This window comes from Capronia coronata (assembly GCF_000585585.1).
Source record: "Capronia coronata CBS 617.96 chromosome Unknown acBCG-supercont1.2, whole genome shotgun sequence".
NCBI lineage: Eukaryota > Fungi > Ascomycota > Eurotiomycetes > Chaetothyriales > Herpotrichiellaceae > Capronia > Capronia coronata.
The window spans coordinates 4,051,992-4,076,305 of record NW_006912894.1 but is presented as its reverse complement, the minus strand read 5'-3'; the positions used below and the strand labels follow the sequence as shown (position 1 = coordinate 4,076,305).

At 53.8% G+C, this 24,314-nt stretch overlaps 8 protein-coding genes across 8 annotated transcripts; 4 read left to right on the top strand and 4 right to left on the bottom strand.

Moving 5' to 3' along the window:
* Positions 1 to 860: 860 nt before the first annotated feature.
* On the top strand, positions 861 to 2,917 carry A1O1_03142 (uncharacterized protein; the record flags this gene model as incomplete). The annotated part of the gene is made up of 2 exons (XM_007724049.1): positions 861 to 2,657; positions 2,726 to 2,917. The coding sequence occupies 2 exons, from the start codon at positions 861 to 863 to the stop codon at positions 2,915 to 2,917; spliced, it is 1,989 nt and encodes a 662-aa protein (XP_007722239.1).
* Positions 2,918 to 4,879: 1,962 nt separating this feature from the next.
* Positions 4,880 to 6,004, top strand: A1O1_03141 (uncharacterized protein; the record flags this gene model as incomplete). Its single annotated transcript, XM_007724048.1, has 1 exon — positions 4,880 to 6,004. One exon carries the CDS (start codon positions 4,880 to 4,882, stop codon positions 6,002 to 6,004), a length of 1,125 nt encoding a protein of 374 aa, XP_007722238.1.
* A 953-nt stretch (positions 6,005 to 6,957) lies between these two features.
* On the bottom strand, positions 6,958 to 8,777 carry A1O1_03140 (uncharacterized protein; the record flags this gene model as incomplete). Its single annotated transcript, XM_007724047.1, has 2 exons — positions 6,958 to 8,570; positions 8,624 to 8,777. The coding sequence occupies 2 exons, from the start codon at positions 8,775 to 8,777 to the stop codon at positions 6,958 to 6,960; spliced, it is 1,767 nt and encodes a 588-aa protein (XP_007722237.1).
* Positions 8,778 to 9,582: 805 nt separating this feature from the next.
* On the top strand, positions 9,583 to 10,900 carry A1O1_03139 (uncharacterized protein; the record flags this gene model as incomplete). Its single annotated transcript, XM_007724046.1, has 3 exons — positions 9,583 to 9,729; positions 9,808 to 10,524; positions 10,664 to 10,900. The coding sequence occupies 3 exons, from the start codon at positions 9,583 to 9,585 to the stop codon at positions 10,898 to 10,900; spliced, it is 1,101 nt and encodes a 366-aa protein (XP_007722236.1).
* A 1,478-nt stretch (positions 10,901 to 12,378) lies between these two features.
* A1O1_03138 (uncharacterized protein) lies at positions 12,379 to 13,267 on the bottom strand (the record flags this gene model as incomplete). Its single annotated transcript, XM_007724045.1, has 2 exons — positions 12,379 to 12,423; positions 12,473 to 13,267. The coding sequence occupies 2 exons, from the start codon at positions 13,265 to 13,267 to the stop codon at positions 12,379 to 12,381; spliced, it is 840 nt and encodes a 279-aa protein (XP_007722235.1).
* A 2,476-nt stretch (positions 13,268 to 15,743) lies between these two features.
* A1O1_03137 (uncharacterized protein) lies at positions 15,744 to 17,292 on the bottom strand (the record flags this gene model as incomplete). Its single annotated transcript, XM_007724044.1, has 2 exons — positions 15,744 to 17,090; positions 17,149 to 17,292. The coding sequence occupies 2 exons, from the start codon at positions 17,290 to 17,292 to the stop codon at positions 15,744 to 15,746; spliced, it is 1,491 nt and encodes a 496-aa protein (XP_007722234.1).
* A 574-nt stretch (positions 17,293 to 17,866) lies between these two features.
* On the bottom strand, positions 17,867 to 19,899 carry A1O1_03136 (uncharacterized protein; the record flags this gene model as incomplete). The annotated part of the gene is made up of 2 exons (XM_007724043.1): positions 17,867 to 19,590; positions 19,647 to 19,899. 2 exons carry the CDS (start codon positions 19,897 to 19,899, stop codon positions 17,867 to 17,869), a joined length of 1,977 nt encoding a protein of 658 aa, XP_007722233.1.
* A 360-nt stretch (positions 19,900 to 20,259) lies between these two features.
* On the top strand, positions 20,260 to 24,146 carry A1O1_03135 (uncharacterized protein; the record flags this gene model as incomplete). The annotated part of the gene is made up of 2 exons (XM_007724042.1): positions 20,260 to 23,852; positions 23,906 to 24,146. 2 exons carry the CDS (start codon positions 20,260 to 20,262, stop codon positions 24,144 to 24,146), a joined length of 3,834 nt encoding a protein of 1,277 aa, XP_007722232.1.
* Between the last annotated feature and the right edge of the window lie 168 nt (positions 24,147 to 24,314).

Sequence of the window (24,314 nt, the reverse complement as noted above, 5' to 3'; positions counted from 1 at the left end):
CTCCCCAATCTCCTGTGCGTCAAGGTCTGACCACAGTCTGCGTATAGGCCGTGGCTACGCTGGCCAGTGCATACAGCCATGCTGTTCTCTCCCAACCCGCCGTACAGGCCGCCGCCCAATCGATCGGACGGCCCGTCGTTACAACTTGGGTGATCGACCAGCATTGCCCAGACCGAAGACTGAGCTCTCCTTCTTTCTACTGCATGAGTGGTCGTGCCTCGTCTCTCGAGCTTTCGACATGCCTCTATCTACGCTCAGAGCCTCGTCTAGAATCGTTGAGGGTCGATCTGTCGCGGCTGAGAACGAGGAAAGGAAGGATCAGCAGAAGCCACCTTTCTATACCCCGTTCCTCTAATATCACTCTCCCCATGTACTAGCAGTGCTTACTTGGGGTCAGTTCCAGACTCCCGCACAATGGTGTTGCCATGCAGACTTGACAATCTTATTCGTTCAGGTAGGTCAGCTAACCGGGAGTCTGTTTACATTCGAATCAAGGTAGGCGGTCAAAACACGCCCAAATGGCTTGCGACTCATCCCTTGAGCCTTGATGCTCCAGCGCGCGCGCGTGTGAAGTATGTCAAAGCGACCAGCAATGATCTCTTCATTCCTTCAGACGATCCTCAAATTCCAACTCCATGGTATCTGGCGGGGAGTCTGTGCGTTGGTAGTCGAGATGGGGATACTGGTTGGAATGCTGCATTCTGACCCTTTTGTTATGATCGCGTCGTGGGAGCCGGCGCTCTTCAAAAGCAAACAGTGTCTACCGTTCTCTTGGTTTCCGTCCTGCCAGTCACTCGTTTGGTTTCAAATCTGCGGTCTTACACTTGCTGTTCAGTCTTGTCAAAAAGCCAACGGCCATCATGCGGCCGTCTTTGTCGCTCCTTTTACAATCCCTCGCCCTGCGCTTGGCAGTGGTTAACGGCCAGGCTTTGGCGACAGTAACCTACGGACCCGGTGGGCCATGCTCGGCACCTCTTGTCACCAGTGTTATTGTACAGCCAGTCTACTACAGCTCTTTTTTTCAATCTGCGTCGCAGATTGTGAACATCTTCGGCAATGGGGAAACGATCACCATCGGCAATGCTCCGACGACGTACATCCAAAACACATATATCACAACAACCATAGTCTCTACCGTCACAACCATGATCAATCCTTCCTCGTTGAGCTCTTCGGTCTCGGGGACCTCATCCACCACCACTTCCGGAAGTGATATCGGGCCCGTCACCACCAGTGCGCTCAGTTCTTCCAGTGGTTCGACTTCGTTGTCGAGCATTACTCCTACCCCAAGCTCGATTACGACGACAATGTCTGGCTATCCTACTGCTCCACCCACAATATACAGCACTGTCGCGCCTCCCATCACGATACCTACACCGCAACCCGTCTTACTCTCTACCTCCGTTGATTCGCAGGGGAATACAGTGACTGTCACAGTCACCCAACCAACATTTACCTTGGGTGAAGGTCTCCAGAGTGGGGTGCAAACCAAGATACCGGCAACATCACCAGTCCTGGTCGGCATCGCTTTCGGTGGCCCAGGTGCCAAAGTAAAGAGACAGGCTCCAACTGCTGCTCCCAGCTCGACCTTGGATGGGCCTCAGCCGGCAGGATTGCTCCAAGGGGATGATGGAGGATCTGGTAACAACTGCGGCTTCGCAACCAGGTGGTATCTGTCAGAGGGTATGCTGCTCGCGGGCAATGACTCTGTCGGGCGCAATTTCAGCGACTTCTACGCCCGAATAACTCCTCAACCATGGGTCAACGACGTGGACACCACTTTCTACTTCAATGATGGTATCCTTGGCTGGAACAGCTCAGATCAGGGACCGGCGACCTTCTATCAATGTGGCGACTCTCTGGTGTACGCTGGGTTTCCGTATCCTCCACGAGAGGACTGCTATGTCGTAACATTGGGTGGTATAGCAGCTGCAGCGTGTCCTGTAGACTATACGGATTCAGCTGTTGAGACGTCTACAACGACAACATCGGATAGTCCCGAAAGTACCACGACCTTGTCTGTTCCGGATACAACGACGACATCTGATATTACCACCACCTCGGATATGCCAAGCTCGGCGTTGACAACAACTGCTGGAGTTTCTTCCGTAGACTCCACGACCACGTCCCCTATTGCACCACCAACCAGCTCTCCTACGCCGACTTCGTCTCCGGTGCCTGCTTCAACCTCCAGCTCTCCTTCGCTCGTGCCGACCAGCTCGACGACGACCCACACAAGCACTGCAGCTTCGGTCCTGACAACGGCTTCAACCAGTAACACAGCTGCTTCCCCAGTGTCAACCTCTCCGACGTCTCTGGTGCTTCCCACGACAAGCACAACGTCGATCGCAGGTGCCTCCGTGGTGACCAGCACTTCCTCAACAACCTCCACCCTGCAGAGTACCAGCGCGAGCACCAGCAGAGTCTCCTCCACTTCTACTGGAGGAACAAGTGAGACGTCCAGTTCATCGGTAGTGGTTGGGACGACGAGCACAACGTCTTCGTCCGGAAGTCAGACTAGCCCTGCGTCGTCATCCTCATCTGGAACGAGCAACGGACCTGCTGGTGTATCAAGCACTACTTCAGTGGTTGGCCAGAGTACGAGTTCGACGACTCAAGGTTTGACGAGCTCTGTCTCGACTACTTCAGCAGGTATGGTGTCTTCCTCTCCTAGTTCTTCCACCTCTGTCCCTCTTCCAAGCACTTCCTCCCCGTCCCCAAGCAGTGGTTCGACAACGAGTACCGTATCATCCACGTCTCTGGTGGCAACTACATCGTCGACGACAACCTCAACATTGAGCTCCTCGTCGTTGGCGCCGGAGGCAGGGTCTTCGAGCAGCTCCACTACGACCACGACGCAATCCACAACAACGTCTCCAAGTGTGTCTTCGTCCTCCACTACTGGCTCATCAACTAGTCATACAAGTTCAAGCTCAGGTATGTCTCCTAGACCGTTTTTCACGAGTTCATCAACCCTTTCCATATTATCTTCAAGTGTGTCTTCGTTAAGTCCAACAACCACATCAGCTGTGACTACTACGCCTCCGGGTTCAACGACTACGACGGATCCAGTGGCTCCAGGAACAATCAGCTCAATCACTAGCTCGACTACAGTAAGCACAACTACCAGTTTGGTAACCACCACGAGCTTGAGCCCGAGCAGCACCACGACTACGAGCACGAGCACTACTACGACTTCGACCACGAGTTTGAGCACGAGCACAGGACCAACGTCCTCGACCACTACGACGTCGAGTGGGACCAGCTCTTCTAGTTCATCCTCAGGTACGTCAAAAGTTGTCAGTTCAAGTACATCTGCCTCTTCTACCACAACTACTTCCCTCGATACTGGTGGAGCTGCTACGACAAGCAGTTAACAAGGCACATCTACAACCACATCTGGAGGGACAACTCCAAGTACTCAGTCTGGAACAACTACACAGACAACATCAACGGGTACCACAAGCAGTAGCACCACCACCACCACCACCACCACGGCGTCCAGTACGCCATCTACAACGTCCAATACCAGTGTGACTTCCTCGAGTGTGAGCCCACAGACAACGACGACCACTGGTGCTACTACTACAACAATAACACCAAGCGCAAGCGCATCGTCGACAACTGGATCGACATCGCAGAGCCAGACTTCTACCACTCTGTCTTCATCTAATAGCGCTTCTTCTACCTCTTCGTCTGCAAGTACGTCAACCCCTCCCTCGACTACTTCGTCAACTACTTCATCATCCACAAGCTCTGTCTCGGCGACTACATCAACAACGACAAGTAGCACTCAGAGCACTACACCGATGGTTACATCGTCTTCAAGCTCGACATCGGTGACCAGCACCTCGTCAAGTAGCTCGCTGTCCACCTCCTCGTCTACTCCGTTGTCCACCTCGACGTCTACCTCGACGTCTACCTCGTCTTCTAGCTCATCGTCTACTCCGTTGTTCACCTCGACGTCTACCTCGTCCACCTCGACGTCTACCTCGTCCACCTCGTCGTCTACCTCGTCCACCTCGTTGTCTACAACGTCTTCTACTCCGCTGTCCACCTCGTCGTCCACCTCGTCGTCCACCTCGTCTTCTACATCGTCTCCTACTCCGTCGTCGACCTCGTTGTCTACAACGTCTTCTACTCCGTCGTCTACCTCGTCGTCGTCGTCGTCTTCGTCTACATCTGGAAATGGTACTAGAAGTACTAGAAGAAGTGCCCGACGTGGAAGCCGTGCTCGTCGTCTCAGTGCTTATGGATGTGCTCGTCGTCTCAGTGCTTGAGTACTTCTACCACGTCGACCACTACAACTGATCAAACTACTTCGTCAAGTAGTACGACAACTCCTTCTACCACGTCTACGACTTCTACTTCAACAACTAGTGCTCCAACTACGTCGACGACTACCACAAGTGCGCCCACAACTTCAACCAGTTCTACTTCGACGACGGATGCCCCGACTACTTCCACCACGAGTACCACTTCTATTACCTCGACTACTACATCCTCGACTACTACATCCTCGACTACTACATCCTCGACCACCTCAACAACCTCCACGCCCACCACATCTCCCACTACTTCGACTTCTACCACTTCTACTTCCTCCTTGTCATCTTCTACTAGTACCACAACGTTGCTAACAACTACTACCACTACAGCCTCCACTAGCACTACTACCAGCACAACTCCTGGCACGACCACAACCACGACAGCCACTACAACGACCACGACCGCCACTACCACGACCACTACGACGCCTTCTACCACGACCACGACCACGACTGCAGCGCCTACAACGACAACGACGACAAGCACAACAAGCACAACAAGCACAACAAGCACAACCACAACACTTGTGACTACCACAACGACGACGACGATGACGACGACGACATCTACAACGAGCTCAACTACGTCTTCCACTGGATCGACCACTTCCACGACGACCACAGGTATCACACAAGTCCCACCAAATTACACTTCGTTGGCTTCGACTGTTTATGCCTCAACGGTGTCGAGCTCGTTGGGCACCGGGACATTGTGCGCCGGTTCCAATGTTGTTGCAACCAGTCAGGCGTCATTCCCCATCTACCCGGGCGCATACAATTACCAAAAGGTTGCGTTATCCAACAACCCGACAGCCGTGTACGAGGTGGAATGCTATATGAACGCCAACTCCGGCAGTCAATATCGGCCGCCTACCACAAACGTCTATTCTCTCGAATACTGTATAGATCTGTGCAATCAGGTAGGGCCCGCGGCTTGCACTGTCGCATATTGGGCGGCAGGAGAGAATACCTGCACACTTTACCCGACCTCCGCCAGCGGCGGTGGATCGGCGCCGGGCGGTCTGACTCCCAACTCGATGACTTTCAACAAGGTGCGGACAGCAAGGCTGCTTACCGCTGCGGCTCCGAACGTTGTGGACGCGACGTATCTCCTGGGCCCTAGCCCACAATACAACCTGGGTCTCTGCACCGGGCCTGGCTATTATGACAAGGCCTTCATTGGAGTCTACCACCTAGACAACACCATTCGGCCGGGGCGTGCAGATCTGTGGTTCGTCAATTGCTTCGGCAACACGTACTACTCGTCGGGGATCGCCAGTAACCAGTTGACGCCGACGCAGATGACCAGTGTGCAGACCACCGCAGGTGTCGGAGCCCCTGCAACGGCAGACGACTGTGCCCGGCTTTGCGCGTACGCCAACGTGGCCGCCGTCGACGCCGGCACGCTGAATTGTCGATTGTGGCACTGGCTCACCACCAACAGCTGTGTTCTGTTTAGCAGTCGAGGCACTCCGCCCACCACGCCGAACAACGACAACACCATCGTCGCGTCGGGTTTGTATCGCGGCAGCACCGGTGAAGAGTACACTCAGGTGGCCAGTTACAAGCGTTCGCTCCCTCCTGGAGTCGGGCCGAAACGTAGCCACGCAAGAGACGCATTGGCCGACACTGACCATCTGACGCCTGATGTCATCATCCCCTTCTCCCGCGACTAAGGGATGTCGAGAAGGCTTGTCCCAACCGATGATATGGCCAGGACAAAGAGTTTGAGTTGTGTACGGCCGATGTCAACCAGTGCAGGTCGTTCTGTTCGGCAAGGGCAGATGCGTGCTTGGTCAAGGTCTTGCTGCCGAGATGGGAAAAGGACAATGGTTGCTTGAAATATGGGATATCTGCTTGGAACGGGGACGGCAGGGAAAGGAGTAGGGCGGGACTGATGGTTTTGGTCGAGACTCGAGAGTTTGTTGTAGGCTGGCTGGACTGTGTCAGGTCCTGATGGTTCTGCTTTTGCCGGCTTTTTGACTTGTGTTTTCGATTTCTTTGATTTTTCTCCATTTCTGGTTGGGGCCAGCGTGGGTAGATGCGAGAGAAGATGTCGGTGATACTTCTCAGGAGGTCAGGAGGTGTGACACATGTTGTTGGGCCTTTAATATATTCATGTTTGACCGCCAACTATGGTCTGTCTGCTCAGGGTTCACTCCCATCTTGTGAAGAGTACCTCAACCGGGACTGTAGATTGAAACCAGCCTCTCGGGGCGCGTGGTCTTCGTCGTGACGCCAGGCAAATACAGTGTGGCCTACGTGTTCTTCTCGAGGCGCATTCCTGCTTGACTGGTGGAGCAGCTGTAGTTAAACCGCCCTGCTGTCCTCCACGAAGAGGATGGATGATATCTTGCCCAGCCGAACGAACCATTCCTAAGGACCGCGGCGGCGGGAAGCATCGGTGAATACTGTTTCGCTCCGTCATGACACAAACTTGAAGGAGAGACGATGGGAACCAAGATGCCTGGGACAAGAGATGAGAGCAGAAAGACAGTTCCGGCAACTGTTCATCTTAATTGCGCTGAGCGGTCAATGTCATATATCTACAACAACATCATTGTATAGACAGACGTGTGTGTAGATATATTGTATAGTATACATACACCTCATCCCATCTCATTCTTTCTTAATCATCATCACCAAGACTATACGTGGCCTGCGGATCGGCGCCCAACATCAAGATACTCTCCGTGGACGGGCGGAAGGGCCATCTCTCATATGCCAACGCGATCTCGACAAACATGTCCGCAGGAAGAGCACGCACTCTGAACGCCGACAAGTCGTACCATCCACCCCTGGTAGGATCGTGGATCCCGGGGACGGTGGCGGCGAAGTCTTCCAGCCCTTCGTGGACCAGCGACTTCAGGCCCTCGGCCACGCTTTTGGCGAAATACGGATACAGCTGTCTCACGACGTGGCCGAAGCAGACCATCCGGTCATGCGTGTCGATCCTGAAGAGGAACTCTGGACGTGGGACAACGTCCAGAAGAGCCATGGGAAGCTCATGAGGCTCGAACTCGCCGTCGTGGACGATCAGGGGCTCCGCTTCACGTTGATTCCACGCCATCACGGGCGGGTCCATGTCGTAGGCTCTGCAGTCGTCGATGGCCTTCTCGGCAAAACTCCTGTTGGTCCGGTTGAGTTTCTTGACCTGGGCATTGAGCGACTCCGCGTGGGACTTCAGTCGCTCTTCATCTTGCGGCTGGAGAGGTTTGTCCGAGCCTGACGCGTTCAGAAGGAGCTTCTTCCACTCCGATACGAGTTGGCGTTCCTCGTTGATGAGACCGACTGCTTTCATATGGGTCGTGTAGGCCGTTTTCGCGCGCCGTCTTAGCTCGCGCCAGGCTCGGCGGTCGGGTGTGTCGAGGACGCCTCTGGGCGGATATTTCACGTAGGCATACTTCTTGAACCAGGCCGCATCTCCTTTCCGCAGACGGTGCTCTAGTTCCAGAAACTGGGGGACCCATTCCGCGTCAGTCGTGAAGGCCACTTTTCGTATCTCTTTCGGGACAGGTTCGACGCTCAGAAGATGTGGCAACGGAGTCGTGTCTCTTCTTGACACCGGTGTTCTGTATCCTGCAGCAGCCTCTTTCGCTGCGACTCGAGCTGCGTCTTCGCGGTCTAACTCAGGCCACCTTCTCAGGCGTGTAGTCTTGGTATGTGTCGAGGTCCCGGCCACTTCGGAGATCTTATAACTTGCTTCCAACATGACAGCCTGTTTGCGACGCGCAGACACCGTTCGAGGAATGTATGCGTCCTTCTCATCGTCTGGGATCCATACCAGCAGTCGCACCAGGCCGTATCGATGAATGTTGCTGCGAATCTTCCATAGTGAGAGGTATAGATCGTCAAAGAACTTCCGGCTTTGCGTCCCCGCGTAGTTGCTCATTTTCAGGTTCGCTCCCGACAGATTGGCCGTGATGAGCAGAGACGGATTGGGGTTTGTGGCATAGTTTGAGTCGTCGACTTGACTTGTGACCTGCTTGGACAACAGACCGCTGTCCGGATGCAACGCATCTTCGAGCAGCACGGCATGTCGATATTTGGAGTCTTTCGCGTTCAGCAGAGGTGTGAGGTGGTCGGAGTAGGAGGAAAGCGCCGGTTCAACAAGGACGTGTCGTCGTGGCTGTAGCAGGTCATGGAGCTTTCGCGACCAGGTGCCTCTGCTGGGGTTGATATCGATTAGATCGCATGTGTGAGGAGCGGGCAACGTGTCGCGAAGTCGGTCGGCGATGTCATCTGAGAGGCATTAGGTGTGATGAACAGACCAAACGAATAGAGAAAATACACACTGCAGAGCTTCTCACTGACGATCTCGGTGCGTCTGTATCGCGGACGGCCCGTATGGGATTTCTCCTTGGGCTTCGGGATGCGGCCATTTTTATTCTTGCTCGTGTTGTTACTCGCGACAGTCGAAGCTCGTCGGACACAATAGCGTATCACCATGCAGGAAGGACGTCGGAGGAGAACAGGAAGGAGATCTAGACGAACCGGGCGAGATCAACGTTCAAGGAGAGTCGACGATGAAAATAGAAACAAACAGGGCGTGTACCAGGTTGGAGGACGTGGGCGATGTTGATGTTAGTACTGTTTGTATGGCGCAGGATGCTTGCGGTGGTTTTTTGATGCGGAGTCCTTAGGCGATCCTAAGGCTAAGGGGCTAGGGGATGTAGGGTTGCCTAACGCACTTGGCTCCCTAGGCACAGTACCGAAGGCTAAGAGTTCCTAGGCTGATTAGTAGAAGGAGGTACCTTGACCTAGGGGCGCCTTCTCCCTGGACACTGGACAGTTTGGTGGCTGCCCCGGGGTTTAGTGTCTAGTCCAGACCCCTAAACACGCTCATTGACAGCCTGAAGTGACCAGGTTCGTCCCCGCATCTTTCCTCTCCATCTGTCCCTCAAACGATCATCACCACCACCTACGACGAGGATATCAACATTGCCGCTCTCCTATTCCTGCTTCTGCTCCTGCTCGCCAATCCTCCTATTCAGCCCAGAGCCCAGCTTATCCTACACGACCATATCTGTATCTCCGATTCATCCCTCGAGGAGACCACCTTTCTAGCCTGAATCAACCCCCTCCACGATGCAGACTCAGACGCAGTCTCAAGGCGGAGGGGAGATTTCCCCTCAGCAGCGATTCTTCCACTACTTCCAGCACGAGATCACCGGTCAGTCAAGCCTAAGCCTGCGTCTGTGTCAGACCAGGGAGAGAAGCTGATGGAGTGCATGATCCAGCTCTCCAAGAGGGAATGGACCGCCTCGCCGAGAAGGCCCTCGTCGGCGGCGAGCGTGCAGATGCTGCGGACCACTGTCTAGCTGGCATCACGCGACTCTCGAACGAAGTCAAGGATGCTTCAGGATACCTACCGGCCTACGACCAAAGAACATATGCAGAGGTACATACATAGATCGAAGAGCTCTGGCCTTTAGGCACCTGCAAGAAGCCATACTTACTTCTGCTCACGCTGTTCTAGGCCATCAAAGCCTTGCAAGAAAGACTCGAGGAGACACGAAAAGCCTTTGCGCCCAAGCCCAAGTTCTCTTTCAAATCCAAAAGTCCTTCGGCCCTGTCCCTGAGCGACGCTGCCGAGATGGCCGCAGAGAAACGTCGCGGTGTCCCAGGAGGTCTACGCTCGCCCGGCTCCTCCTTTGCAAACACTCCAGCTTCGACCAACTCACCGGCGAACGGGGCCGCCGACGCAGCCCAGGACGAGCAGCCAGTGGCCCTTCAAGAGATGGAGGCAAGTCTAGCTGCCAAACAATCCGGTTCTGGTCGAGCAAAAGCATCTGGCACAGAGCATCGGCCCTCTCTGTCGTCTGCAGCAACCACCATTTCAATCACCGACCAGACAAACACCCACATCATCCTCCCCTCGTCCAGCCTCCATTCCCAAGCTCCATGCACACTTCAGAAGATCACCGGCTGCATTGTCGATCTTTCCGTCCCGACCACAGCGACAGCGCCATTCGCAAGCCTCACCGTCAACGTTGTCTCCTCATCCTTGCTGCTCTGCGGCTCAGTTTCCGGCCCAGCACATATGACAAAAGTGAAGAACAGCATCCTGGTGATTAACTGTCGTCAGTTACGAATGCACGAATGCGAGAACGTCGACGTCTATCTCTACTGCACAAGCAGACCGATCATTGAAGATTGCAAGAATATTCGGTTTGCCGAACTGCCCAAGCTCCACGTATGTCCACAATTTGAGAGATCCCAACCACTCTCCTTCTCATTCCTTCGAGGCTTTGCTCTCTTTGCTCTCCCATGCTTTGCTGTTTTCTAGAGTGACCTCTCTACAGACCATACACTAACCATGTACTACTGCACAGTCCGAACTCATGTCTTCAGCTCAAACGGGGACACCAGCACCAGACACCGCCCCGAACCAATGGAACCAAGTCGACGACTTCAAATGGCTCAAGGCCGAACCGAGCCCGAATTGGTCCATCCTGCCCACAGAAGCCAGCGTTCCTGACGAGACCTGGCGGGAAATCGTCCCCGGCGGACCCGGCTGGAGCGTCAAGGACATTCTCAAGGCCGTGGGCTTGAACAAAGCGCCCAACTGACTGAAACCCGGAAGTCAGTGAAGCGTGATGCGGAAGATCAGGCTGTTGCACTTTGACAGGGTTTTCATAAGCAAGCGGGGCCTTTGCATGGCGGAAGAGAGGATTGATTACCTGCCTAAACCGAGGATGAAGACGAAGACGAAGATGAGAGGCAAAATGCAGGAGTTCGGCTGTCAAAAGAAAAAGTCAAAGCAATAGCCTTCTGGGAGTAACTGAGAGCTGTTTTTTTCAGAGCGTGCGTATGCGACCAAGACAGAGATGAAGAACATGAAGAGAATGAGAAAACACGCCTAGACCCAGTGGTATAGTCCAGTCACGGCTCATAAAATGATACATACAAGTCCCGAAAAGGTGAATGAACTAAGACGGGCTACTTTCCCCAGAGTAATACAGACGGGCGACCATGAATGATACGTAAATGCAAAAGGAAAAAGCGGGCGCTTTCATGTCCACGACTCTCTTGTGAAGAGCAAGCCACAAACAACTTGGAGGCAACGTCAGGCTTCGTGCTACCTATCAGCCGTTTCAGCAATCGTCTGGCCAGGGAGGAGGAGGGCATCACGAATCGAATCGAATAGGCCATGGAATAGTAATGTGGTGGATGGGTTGGTGGTACAAAATCTATCTACCTGACCTGACCTGACCTTTGCTCACCCAATGTGGCTCCTTCCTAACGAGCAGTACCCGTTACTTGTCCACTGGAGGGGATTCGTCACCTCATTGCAGCCCGATGGCAGACTCCAGCCCAGCCTGTTGAAACACCCCAGACCAGAGACCCTCCATGCCTTCCACGAACTTCGTCCATGAGAGGACAGACACCGCACCAACAGCCAGGGCAGATAGGTGACCTTCTCCAGCGAGATATTACTATCACAACATCTTCCGCCTGTCGCCTGCCCCCTGTCGTTGATAACCCCGAATCGGTGGACTGCGTTCGTCCCTCCCACCTCGGATAGGCTGTTCAAAAGTGAGCACGCAGCCTCGTGCGTCTTTCTCACTTTCATGACCTTCCTTCCACGCGACCTTCGAGTCCTTTCCACGAAAGAACTAAAAAAAGAGCAGCTTACTGCTCGAGACATGTAAGCCCACCAACGCCATAGCTATGCCTCTCATACTGACAAAGAAAAGGAGCGTGACCGTGTCGATCTATGATACACACAGGAGGACAAAAGAGATTGTTGAGGGAATAATGGAATGAGGAATGCAACGCCATGATGGAGAAAGGGTCGTTATCATTTCGAGCCTTTCCAATGAATCTCAAGCAGGGGCAGCTGAAGTATTCGAGGATCTGGTAGCGACATTGCCAGAAGCGTAGAGAGCGTGATCCAGATCGTGCAAGAGAATGCATCATGAGGCGTAGGATGCGATGTGCGAGCTGATGAGCCAGTGACGTCCAGTCGATCCGGATACACAAAAGTCCAGGTCTGACATGAATATAGACGGCATGCTACTACTCAGCCGACAAATCGAAATATTCATCACGCGAAATTTGACGCTTTGGAGTCTCGGTCGGGATTCCGCACCTATCAGGTCATTAGTGTGAAGTCCCCAAGACGGGTCAATCCAACTTACCTGCAATATTCTCCTCGAAAAATCTCGTTCATCGGCAATACTTCCGATACTCGGTCTGCGGTGCGAGTAGATTGAAGGGTCAAGTCGCTGGTCGGTTGTTGACGCTTTATCCGACTTGCTGGACCCGAACGCGCCGACAGCAGCGTTGCGACGGTGCTCTTCTTCAATCTCCCTGTTTTTGCGGCGTTTCATATAGAAGAGAACAACACCGATGATTGCAGCAAGGGCAATGACTCCGACCACGACGCCAACAGCAATTCCAACCTTGTTCGGTCCGCCCGACGATTTCGCCGCAACGGCGGTGGCGGTGGCATCGGCCGAGGCGGTTACCACAATGGTCTGGCCAGCTTTGGTGATGACAGAAGGCTGAGTGGATGTCGGCGGCTGGTCAGAACCTTGTGTCGAGGTGGGTTGCGCTGTAGAGGCAATAGTAGTACTGTTTGGAGCGGTGTCGACATCGGCATTTAGTCCCGTGAGATAGACCTGCCAATATCCTAACCCACCACATGTCTGTTGGTCGTAACCCTGACACGCCGAGTCACATTTGCCCTGGTCCACTTCTTGATCCAAAGATGGGAGTTCATCGCCACAATAACATGTCGAGCCGCCTGTAATAGCCATCACAGCTTTGTTTAATCCCACGCATTGTGTTTGGCAGTAGCCAGAAGTCTGAAAAGTGTACGACCCTTGTTCAACCAGAGGGTTCGGATGTTGGTAACAGCCCAATGTCGTAATCGATGACGGGGCATTTGCAGTCGCTGTCTGGCCCATGGCTGTTGTTGAAAATAGAGCCATGACTGAAGCCAGAGTGGCCGCGCGTAGTAGTGATCTAGTCATTCTTTTGGATGGCGTTGTTTTTATGTGCCAAAATGGCTAAAGGCAAGAAGACTGGTACAAGTCTTAACAAAGACCTGCAAAGTCGTCGCTTTTCTCTCAAGTCGTGTAGTAGGTTATGATGAAGTCCTCATCCCAAGGTCCACAGGGTGAGGCAAGAGTTTGCAAGTGTCGTCGGTGAAGTTGCGGCTGGTGAGATTAAATCAAAGCGTGTTTGTTGGTGTGACTGTAACCTCACACGACAGGTGAGAGTAGGGCGCAGCGAACGACTTTCTTTGTCACCTCACAGCAGCGGCCCGCACTGCTATTTCCTTTGCTCTTTTGTCGTCCTTGTTTGGCGATGGCTTCTCGAACTGTACATAGAACGCAGGCCGCAGTCGGTTGACACAGGTTGCGAGGGTCAACCTGGTTCGAGGAGGTCAGGTTGACGGTTCGAAGCAGATTTTCGCTGGGGAATGCGGGTTGTTTCAGGTCTTGACGCAAAGGCCCCCTGAAGTCGGACACAGGCAGTGATGTAGCCAAGCGAGTGTGTGAAGGAGAATGCACGGTGAGACGGTACCGTTGTTACGAGGACGAGAATCCGGACTGTGTGCTTGCCTCGATGGCGATGTGGTGAAGTTGCTGAGCTGCTGTGCTCTCAAAGGAATGTGAGGTTGTGTTTTGGCGGCGGGAGGAGAGAGAAGATTGGAAGTCGGCTCAAGGTGGAAGAACTGGAGAGGTCGAGCGTTGTGGGACTAATTGCCTGTCACTTACTAGTGGCAGGGAACAGAGAGCGGATAGCACAGCAGCGTACTCTGCACTGTGTACGTAGGTAGTACTTGTGTAGAGAGGTCGAACCCGTTTGAGAAGGGCACGGAGGCGCAGCCGACGATTTCGGCTGGCGATTGGATGTTTGGATGAGGGTGGGCTCGAGGCCTTAGCGACGCGCAACAAGGGACTCGCTCACTCGATCTGACCGAGTGATTTTTCGAGCATGGGGGAAAGCAACGATGAGCTGGCTGATGGACTGATGAGCAGAGACGCCGACCACACAAAGGCGGCAGTAAAATCAGTCGTGAGGGTTGGAATACTACCTAGTGGGGATGAGGCGTGATGGAGAGGTAGAGAGCAGAAACACGCCCAACTCAAAGGCCCCCTTCGGAAATTGCTTTGCAGGCCTTTGGGCACGATTTAGGGATGGTGGCAGACTGCGCTTGAACGGTCTTGGTTAAGGGCGGCGCCGGGGTGGCCCCTTAGTAACTCCCGTGAGCGGCTTAGTCCAGGCACCAGTGGCAGCTCCCTGCACCCAACAACAGCCACCGGCAACCACTCCACCACCACCTCTTTCTCTTTATCCTTCCAATCTGCCCTCGTCAAATAGTCCTCAGCTCAATTAAACACCGTCGTTGTGCGTACTGAAGCCGCCCTTCATAACGCTTCCTTCGCTTCCGTTGCCACCTTGCTCAGTTCTATTTTGATACATCCTGGCAGAGTCCTTATCAAGGCTACGATGGTGTTGTCGATGCCGTGACGCCGCAGCCGGTCGAACGCCCAGGAGTGAACACAGCTTAGCTCCCCTTCTCCTGACTAGCCTACAACTACCTACGTACGCACCTAGCAACTCAGGTACCGCATAACGAGTAACATTCCCGGACCACTGTGCTCTGTACAACGCCTGGCGAAGACATGACGTGGGAAACCCCTGTATACCTCTCCTTATTTTGTCAACGGTCGAATGCCGCCCGATCATCGGCCTCCCGAAGCACCAATGCATTGTTCCTGCATTGGCGCACGCGAACTACGCCTAAAACACGCCCGCGCAACACCCTCCTTAACCCCAGCTCCAGTCTTGACATGGCGTCCACGTAGCATCCAATCGCAGTGCATCTCCATCTAGACGAGTGCTTCATCGCGGTCTCCCTTTCTCCTGCCAAGTCAGCTGAGCAGAGCACCACGCACCTCTTCAGGTTCAGGCGTGCGTCGCCCCTGGCCTCCATCATTGTTACAAACACTGGCGCCTCGTGGCTTACAAGCCGCCTGATCTTGCGGAAGGCGGAAAAAGATTACATGTGAATGCAGCGGGTATCCATGTCAGGCACACTCGGACATACCGGATCGAGGATTCCACAGCTCATTTGACGAAAGACAACATGCACTCAGGATGGTGGTGAATCGAATGAGCATAGTCGATAGCATAACTCAACGCCCTCGGCGCTCAGATCTTGTTGTCGAGGGTAAATTTCTCTCAAAGTACCTCATTTACTCGATCATGCCCGATCCTGAGTGGACGCGCAGCTGAGTTACCATCAAGCATACTACGGAGCCGTCCAATAGCAGCCTGAGACGCGTCTGGGGTTGGAGCAATCGAGCCCACGTCAACATGTCAACATGTCTGACATTTATTACTTATTGCTTCCGAAACAGCACAAATGTTGTTCGATCCTCCATTCGCCCGTCGTCACCGTTCTCTCAGGTCCACCACCTCAAACTCCATGCCCTTGGCCTCGACGACGTGACCCGGTCGGAGCGCGTCAGTGTAAATATTCTCAACCTCGTGAGGGTGGAATATTCCTGGTTGATTACAGCTCAGAATGGCCTTCTTGCCCGGAGGATCCGTGAGCCGGTAAACTCCCCAATCGCCACCGTGTAGCGTGTCTCCTTTGCTAGGCGCGCATACAATCGCAATGCTTTCAGCCAACATCATTTGATACCCGGCATGGGTGTGTAAGTCCCTACTGCTCATAAAGCACGTCTGAGTAGGATGCGTGTGGATCCACCCGAGGATCATGAGGTCCTCCGAATCGACGTAGTCGAACAACTGCGATTCATTTGTCATCTCACATGTGTCAGAAGTGGAGGTTTGTGCTGGAACGATCAGTCGACTGATGAAGAAGGCATTCGCGATCAGCGTGCCTGCCAGGAACCCGCAGGTTTCCAGATTGGCCAGCGTATTTTTGTGCGCAATTCTCAGGAATGTGGTTCGCAAGGTGGGAGGCAGGAAGACCGTCCGGAGCGGCGTTCCATTCTCCAGGTATGCAGCCGGAGCGAAGGTGTGAACTGGCTCAGGTGTCGCCGATCTCGACGCAGACGGCTGTGACACTTTCTCCGGCCGAGCTGGGGGTTGAGTCGCAGTGCTGCCAGGTTTGGGCGGAATTGCCGGAGGTGATGTTGCAATGTCTCTCTGGACATCTGAGCGAGGCCCTTGCGGCAATGGAGGGCCAAGCGCTGATTGATCATGGTGTGAAGGAATGCTGGGGTAATGATAGGTGAAGCTGTTGGCCGCGGATGGCTGAGGACGACCATCTCGATCCAACGGAGTCGGTTGCGTTCTTCCTTCGACTCGGGCACGAATCTCCTGCAACCTCCGGGAAAGATCGTCCCCCTCGGTGACTGATGTCGAGGCCGCTTGCCGGTTGGCTGCTCTTCGGGAGATTTCCTTCTGGGCTAGTCGCAGCGCGAGATCTTGGTGTTCATATGCTCTCAGTGGCTCCGCTCTCTGGTCCAGTGCCGCCTGCTGCGCTGGATATTCACCGGAGGGCTGACTTTGTGTTTGGGCAATCCGTCTGGCCTCCCTCTCTTTCATTAGCCTGACATATCGATCGTATCTCTCGTTTATGCGAGGCTTCAGCAGGTCAAGCACTCTGAAGTTCTGATTGACTTCTTGCTCCGCCTCTTTCAGCAGCAGTCTATTCACCTTGTCTCGAGCTTGAGGATGGGCGGGCAACTGGGACAGGATGAGGTGGGCATGTCGAAAGAGGAGGAGATATGTCGTCTCTTCGTCACCTTCACGCACGTATATCTCTGCCTGCGGCGAGCGTCAGTCTTGCTTTGAATTTTCATCCAAGGAATGCGCGGTCACCCACCTCTTTCAACATTGCCTGGGCCGATCGCAGCCAGTAGCGGAGAGGAATCGAGGCGTCATATTCATAGTCTTGTGCTGCTTCAGTGATCTGCTGGACATTCCGAGGCGGCCGCAGCAAGCTCAACGCTCCCTTAGGCCCGGACATCACGCAGTTTAGGAGAGATTCAAACCCAGCTTACAGCCTTGGAGTAGTGACAAGGGAGTCTCACACGGGGGTCGAAGCGATGGGTTAGCCAGGGTCAACGGTCGAAGTGTGCCGGAGTGAAGGGCCTGACGAATATAAGGACCATTCCCCGGCATATATGCACAAACGCCACGCTGCGCAATAGGTAGGACGAGCTGCAATCGGGACTGTCATGCTGCTGGATGCAGAGGTTGGCCATCGCAACTTGATCCAGACGATGCCGGCCTCGTTGGCAGGCGTCACTCATTCCACTTTTGACAAAGGAAGGTATGCCGAAGATCTTGCCGCTGACTAATCAAAGGCCCCGACATGCCGGGAAGCAAACATCCTTGTCACGAACATGTCCACGACTCGCCCAGGGGGCCGCCCTGGCTCCAAAAAGGCCTTCAATCCTAGGCATTGTGCCTAGAGATTCTGGACCTGTAGTTGATATCTGTTATGTTCGGGGCGCCCACCCGATCATGACATTTCCAAGAGCTGTCTTGGACCTCAATCCATATTATATAACTACTTCTTGACTTCGTGAAAGGTAATTTCATTGTCCTTTGGACTTTTCAGCTCTGCTTCCACCACTTCGGCTGAACCCACTCGGACCAGGCTGGCCTGTATCACTGTCATCGTCGTCTGGCTCATCCCTCGGCAGCCCGAGACCCATCATGCCCATCAGGTTTCCTCCCGGACCGGGCATCCCCGCTTGCGACCTCAGACTCTCCAGTAGATTCTTCGCGAGGTTGACATCGATCTCATGGTCGATGTCGTCGTCGGAGGACAGCTCCTCGACCTCGGCCTCGTCGGCATCGTCTTGCTTTGACCGTTTGATGGCTGGGTGCTTGCCGGCAGCGTCCTTTGGGGGATACAGGTTCAGGGCACCTGTTGATCGAAGTTCTGCTTCCATTTGCTTCATGAATGTCTGCATGTCTTGGTCATCCGGTTCGGATTCTGACCCTTCCATTTCTTCGACGTGTCCGTCCCCATCAGGTGGCGGGCGTAGGTTTGAGCGGTTGCCACCGTCTTGTGCCCCGGGTCCCAGTTTGCCGGCCATGATCTCCTTCATGACGTCGGGCGGCATCCCCATCATCTCCTGCATCATTTTGGTGAACTCATCCTCCCCGAAGCTCGCATCTTTGTCTTCACCCATCTCGTCTTCATCATCTTCATCGTCATCCTCGGCATCGTCATCATCATCGTCACTGTCTTGGCCGAAGAGACCTGCCCCGTCTGGTCCGGCCTGATCATCATTCAGAAACTGTTCAAATTGTTGCACAATCCGCTGTAGATTCTCTTGGGCAGCCTTGTCTCCAAACCCGGGCTTCTTTCCCTTCTCAGGCTGTTCCTTCCGGCCAGCAAGCTCTTTCTCGAAGTCGTCGAAGCTGATATCAAGCCATTTCTCGTCATCTTCGTGTTGTTCCCAACCCTGGACCTCGGTATCCGAGGGCAGTGTTTCGTCGCCCGACTCTAGGTCTTCCAACAACATCTTCATTTCCCTGACTTCTGGGCGATCTTGATGTTGTGGATCCGTCAAAAGCATCTCAAAGCCACAAGTCACTTTCATACCAGTCTCCGCTCGGACGAAAGCCTTCGAGTCCGTCCTAGAGGGCATAGCGTCCGAAAAGACAGCCGGTGGTGGGAAGTCTTGTGATTTGACCTGGGCATAAGCTACCCGGGGGAACTTGACGCTGACGTTGACAAAATCGCCCGGTGGGAAGATCATCTTGTCTCTGTTGTCCTTTTTCTGGAGCGGTTTCAAGGCGATAGGGTCTCGGAGATAGAACGCTTCGACTGCTGGTGCAATGTACGCTGGCTTCTGGTGCAGGAGATATGCGACTTTCCGCGGCAGCGTGACCATTGCGTGATGCATGTTTTGTTTGATCTGTGCAGGATAATTCCTGAGTCGAAAGAACGCCTCTTCCTCCATAGTCGTCGAATGCATCAGTCTCTTGGGCTCGTTCAGCAGTATGTCTCCAGCCTGCGCCAGAGACAACTTTTCTTCTGTTCGCTTTGAGGTCCTCGCACCACTCGCAGGTTTTATAATCTGCAATTGTCCATTATGTATCCACACACGATTTTCGGCGACATCGGGTTCTAGCCAGGCAGGCAATGTGCCCGAGGCCTCGATGAGCAGGAACTCGCCATCTGTGTCTGTCACTTTGGCCCAGAGGTCGGGGAATTTGCGTGTCAGTTCTCGAAGGAGAAAGACAATGACCCATTCGTCTTCCACTGAATCGCCGTACTCCGTTCGACCGCGGAGGAAACTCAATCCTGTTCATAGCGTTAGTCTAGTCTGATGGTCAAATTTGTTTCGTAACAGACCTCACCATCCTCTTTGTTTAGTTCTAGAGAGAACCCCTGGCGTTGCCATATATAGTCTTTGAGATGTTGCCGATGGAGATCAGTCGCATACTTCTGTACCTCGCGGAGGCGCAGTCGCAATTCGGAATCATTGTTCGCATCCAGAGAAGGCGATATAATGTAGAGGGAGTATTCGATGCAGTCGTCGGGCAGCTCGGGTTTGGGGATCGGATGGAATGTGGAGCGAAACCAGGCGATGTCTTCGTCTGTCGGCGGCATTTCTACCGCAGCCTTACCGACTCTTCTTTCTTGAAGTCTTGAAGTGACGAAGAGGAGTGCAGACTGTATAAAATGCGACTTTCACATGAGGATTCACTTGTTCAGCGCACCAATCAGCGTGCATTACATACGCCAAGGCGCGAAGGGGGACTAATGCACGGTAGTGGAGACATACCCCAAAGAAGAAGCAACAAAACAATGCGTTTCGAGGCTGAACATCGAAGCATCGAAGCATCGAAGCCCGCCTAATTGAATTGTACTTTGTTTGCAGCATGTTTATGAGACGTTAGATTTGATATTGCCTTGGCTACTTTTTGAGCTGGGATCCTGCGGACAGGAGAATCCGCCTTTTGGCCCAGCATGGCTCCCTACATCGACACTCCGCAGACAAACAACGTCTCTCGTGTTAACAACGGCTCCAGCTTGCTGGGACCGCTCACCTCTCCAGAGAAGTCTTTTGCGGCGCCCGTAGAGCATGGAGACCTGCTCAGTGAGATGAGAAGTGCAAAAGGGCATGGAATGAATCTCAAGACTCCCCGAGCTGGAGCGCCTCGAGACCCTCTGCGACTGCTCCCCAACGGCAACCAGCGCCGATCCGAGTTCACTCCAGTCTTTGGCAGCGGCATGAAGAACAACATTGCTCGGCGGCTTTCGAGTCGGAAATCAGGCTCCTTCGCGACTCCTGCACACCTCAGAGATGGCTACACCCCGGCGCAGCAAAGACTCAGCGACGTATCCCGCCTTGACGGTGAGAACACCACCAGCTCTGCAGGCAATGCTGTCGACTACACCCCCATGCCTCAGCAAATCAGCAGCAGCGCTCAGAGTACGCCCCTCGCGCAACTCCCTGGACGTGACGCCCCTGGGCTCGTTAATGACGGGAACATGATGACACTCCGGGAGCAAGAGAACATCATTGACAAGATCGAGAAGGAGAACTTTGGGTTGAAAATGAAGATACACTTCTTGGAAGATGCGTTATCCAAGCGTGGAAACGAGTTCAATCACGCAGCGCTAAAGGAAAACACCGACTTGAAGGTCAATCGAATCACGATGCAGCGCGAACTCCACAAGTTCAAGAAAAACATTGCGCAGGCAGAACGAGATGCAGAGATCTACCGACTACAGCTGGAAGAGTACAAAGAACGAATTCGGCGGAAACAGGTCGACCAGCATGTCCGACAGGAGCTTGAGACTCTTCGGGCTGAGCTCCAATCCAGAGACGACCAGATCAAACACCTGGAAGCGGAGAAGGAGCGTGCTGTGGATCAGGAGAGCACAGAAGTGAAAAGGCTCAAAGATGAGCTTGAGGACCTACAGGCCAACCTTCGAGACAAAGACCGTGCGATCGACGAGCGAGACGACCAAATTGACGACCTCAAATTAAAGGCTAGCAAAGAATCTAATGAGGTCGCTACAGTCGAAGATGAGCTAGAGTCGGCGCGACAGGAAATCGAAGACCTCAAGCAAAGTCTCGAACGGGCTGCGGCGGAGGCGCAGGAGGCCAAAGAGATTCGGGAAGAGGCACTTGACGAGAAACGCCGAGCGGAGGAAGACCTCGACGAACTTCGTGATGAGATGGCCAATAAGTCCTTCACTACCAAAGGCCTGAGTAGACAGCTGGAGGAAAAGGCAAACAAGCTGGAAGACGACTATCAAGAATTGCAAGAACGGCATGACTCTGTGCAGGCCCAATTGCGCGAGAAATCCGAGTCGGAGAAACAGCTGCAACAGAGACTCCGCGACATGGAACGGGAAGGAGCGACAGACGTTCGCAAGCTGCAACAAGAGCTAGAGATCTGTCAACAGCAGCGCGACACCCTCGACCGAAAACTCACCAATATGACGAAGCAGCTCGAAACCGCGGAACAAGAGTTGCAGGTCAAGGTTGACGAGAAGGATCTGCTCCAGACCCGCCATGATGCTCTGACCAAAGAGTCTGCTGAGTTGCAAACAGACCTCGACCGAGCCAAAGACACAGTTCGGGATCTTGAACATGCCTTGGACGAGGAGAGGCAGCGTTCCGCTCAGCACGACAACATTCTGAGAACACAGCATAAACAAGAGATTGACATCCTGAATGAGCAAATCGACGGGCTGCACCGGGAAGTCAATGCGAAGGACAGTGACCATGCGGCCGACTTGGAGGAATGGGAGGCTCAAAAACACACACTGGAAGCAGCATCGCGAAAGGCGGAGGAAAAGGCAAAAGGCCTCCAACGTACCGTGGACAAACTGCAAGACGCGCAAGGGACGCTCAGTGGGCGTGAAATGAATCTACAGCAGGCGCTCGAAAGCGAGAACCAGCGGCATCAGCAAGAAGAGAAGGTGCTGTCTAAACAGATCGATGACCTTCAACAAGATCTTGCGGCGAAACGAGGTGCTGCAGACGAGAGCCGAACAGAACTGAGCAACGCCAGAGAAGAGCTGAGGATCTCGATTCGAGAACAAGCGTCGCTGAAGGAAAAGGTGGCCGAACTCGAAGAAGAGATCGAAGTCCTCCAGGCGGACATTGAGCAGGAACACGAATTTGCGCAGCGAGTGCAGCAGAGGCACTCGTCCAGTGCGGATGCCCAAGTGCAGAAGATGCGACAAGAGAAGCAGTCGCTGCAGGAAGAGCTGGCTAATGTCAAGCTGGAACTACGCAACGCCAGAACTGCTGCTGACGCGACCGAGAAGGAGCGCGATGACCTTGAAGCAAAGCTGCAGGCTGCTCAGAAATCGAACGACGACACCTTCAATGTGGATCAAGAGAAACGCGAGTTGAAGCGGCTCAGAGTCAAGCTGGAGAAGGATGTTGCAAGACTCACCAGTGAACGCGACAATCTTATCGAAGCCAACCAGGCACTTGAAGATGAGATCAATGCAGAACTCGAGCGAGCCAGTGAAGAGGAGAACCGCCTACATGCAGAGCTCGAGTCTCTACGCAAACAGAAGCTCACGGGTGTGGATACCAAAGACCGCGAACTGCTGTCTTCGAAAAACAAAATATCCCGCCTGGAGGGCAGGATCACTGAACTGGAAGCACTGTTGGAAAACCAGTCGAAGGTATTGACATCTCCCGCTGCTGATGTTTCTGGGCTGAAGCGTGATCTGGCCGATGCGAGAAACAACGAGACCACCCTTGTCAGACGAGAGACCGATTTGAAAGCGGCGAATCGAGACCTCAAGATGCGGGTCAACGATCTGGAACGGGAATTGCACGAAGCCAAACTCGCGCAGTACAAGGCGAAATCTCCTTCGGTGTCTCCACCTCCGTCCAATTCCAAGGAGATGGCAAAAGTCCGTCAAGACCTTGTGGATGCTCAAGCCGAGATCAAAGTCTTGAGTACGGAGAACCGGGACCTGAAGCGAACTGCGCGCAGAGCTTCAACGATCGAGAAAGAGCTTGACGACCTTCAGGCTGTGCTGAGAGCCCGCACGGCTGAAGCTGAGACCTTGAACACCAGAGTCACAGAGCAGAATGATCTTGTCCATGCCTTGCGAGATCAGCTGACTCGCCTACGCGGAGACAGAGACGACGTGGGCAATGGGTCAGCAGACATCCGGAAGCGCGATCGCCTGATCAGCGATCTGAAATCGGAACTCAGACGGTTGCGGGAGGAGCACGAAGGTGTCAATGATCTCTCGATGCAGCTCTCAGTGCGTGACGGTGAAGCTCAGGAACTGAAACATCAACTTCGACGACTTCGGGAGGAGCGCAGCCTTGCCAACAAGAAGGCCGATGCGGTGGAGACGGAACTGGAGATGTTGCAAAGCAGATACGAAAACATACTCGAGAAACTCACATCGGGCAAGTCCAGCAAAGACGAGCTGCGCGAGAAGGAGATGAAAGGCCTCATCAAGGAGATCATGTGGTTGAAAGCCAAGTGCAAGAGAGAAGAACGGCTTCGGAGAGACCTTGCCTGGAGCAAAGGCTTCCTCGAGCAATCCGAGGCGATGAGGGTTCAATGGTACGTTGCGTCCCCCATATATCCACTGCTTCATATACTGACACGAGCGATAGCAACCAAGTTGACCTTCGCATCCTCGGCGAGATGGGTGTTTCTCTTGACAGCCACAAGTACGAGGCCGAGCTGAAGCCGATTCAGAAACTGCGCGCAGGAGTGTCTGCCGTGATTGCGGCCATCCGTATGAGCAACATGGAGGAACAGTGGAGGGATGTCCGGGTCATCGGTGAAGAGTTGAAGCAGATGCGGACGAGACGGATGAAGCCTCGATCCAGGGTTCGCATGCTCGACATATGAGGCACTGGTAGTAGTCGTCACTGTTGCTCTCCACTGGAGGCATGAACACGTTGAACTCGAAAGTTGGTGTATGGCTACCTAGCCGTTCACGGGTGAGGGAGGTTCTGCATTGACAGGCGCAGTTTGTTGGGTATCACGACCTAATGACCATCGAAATAGTATGACCAC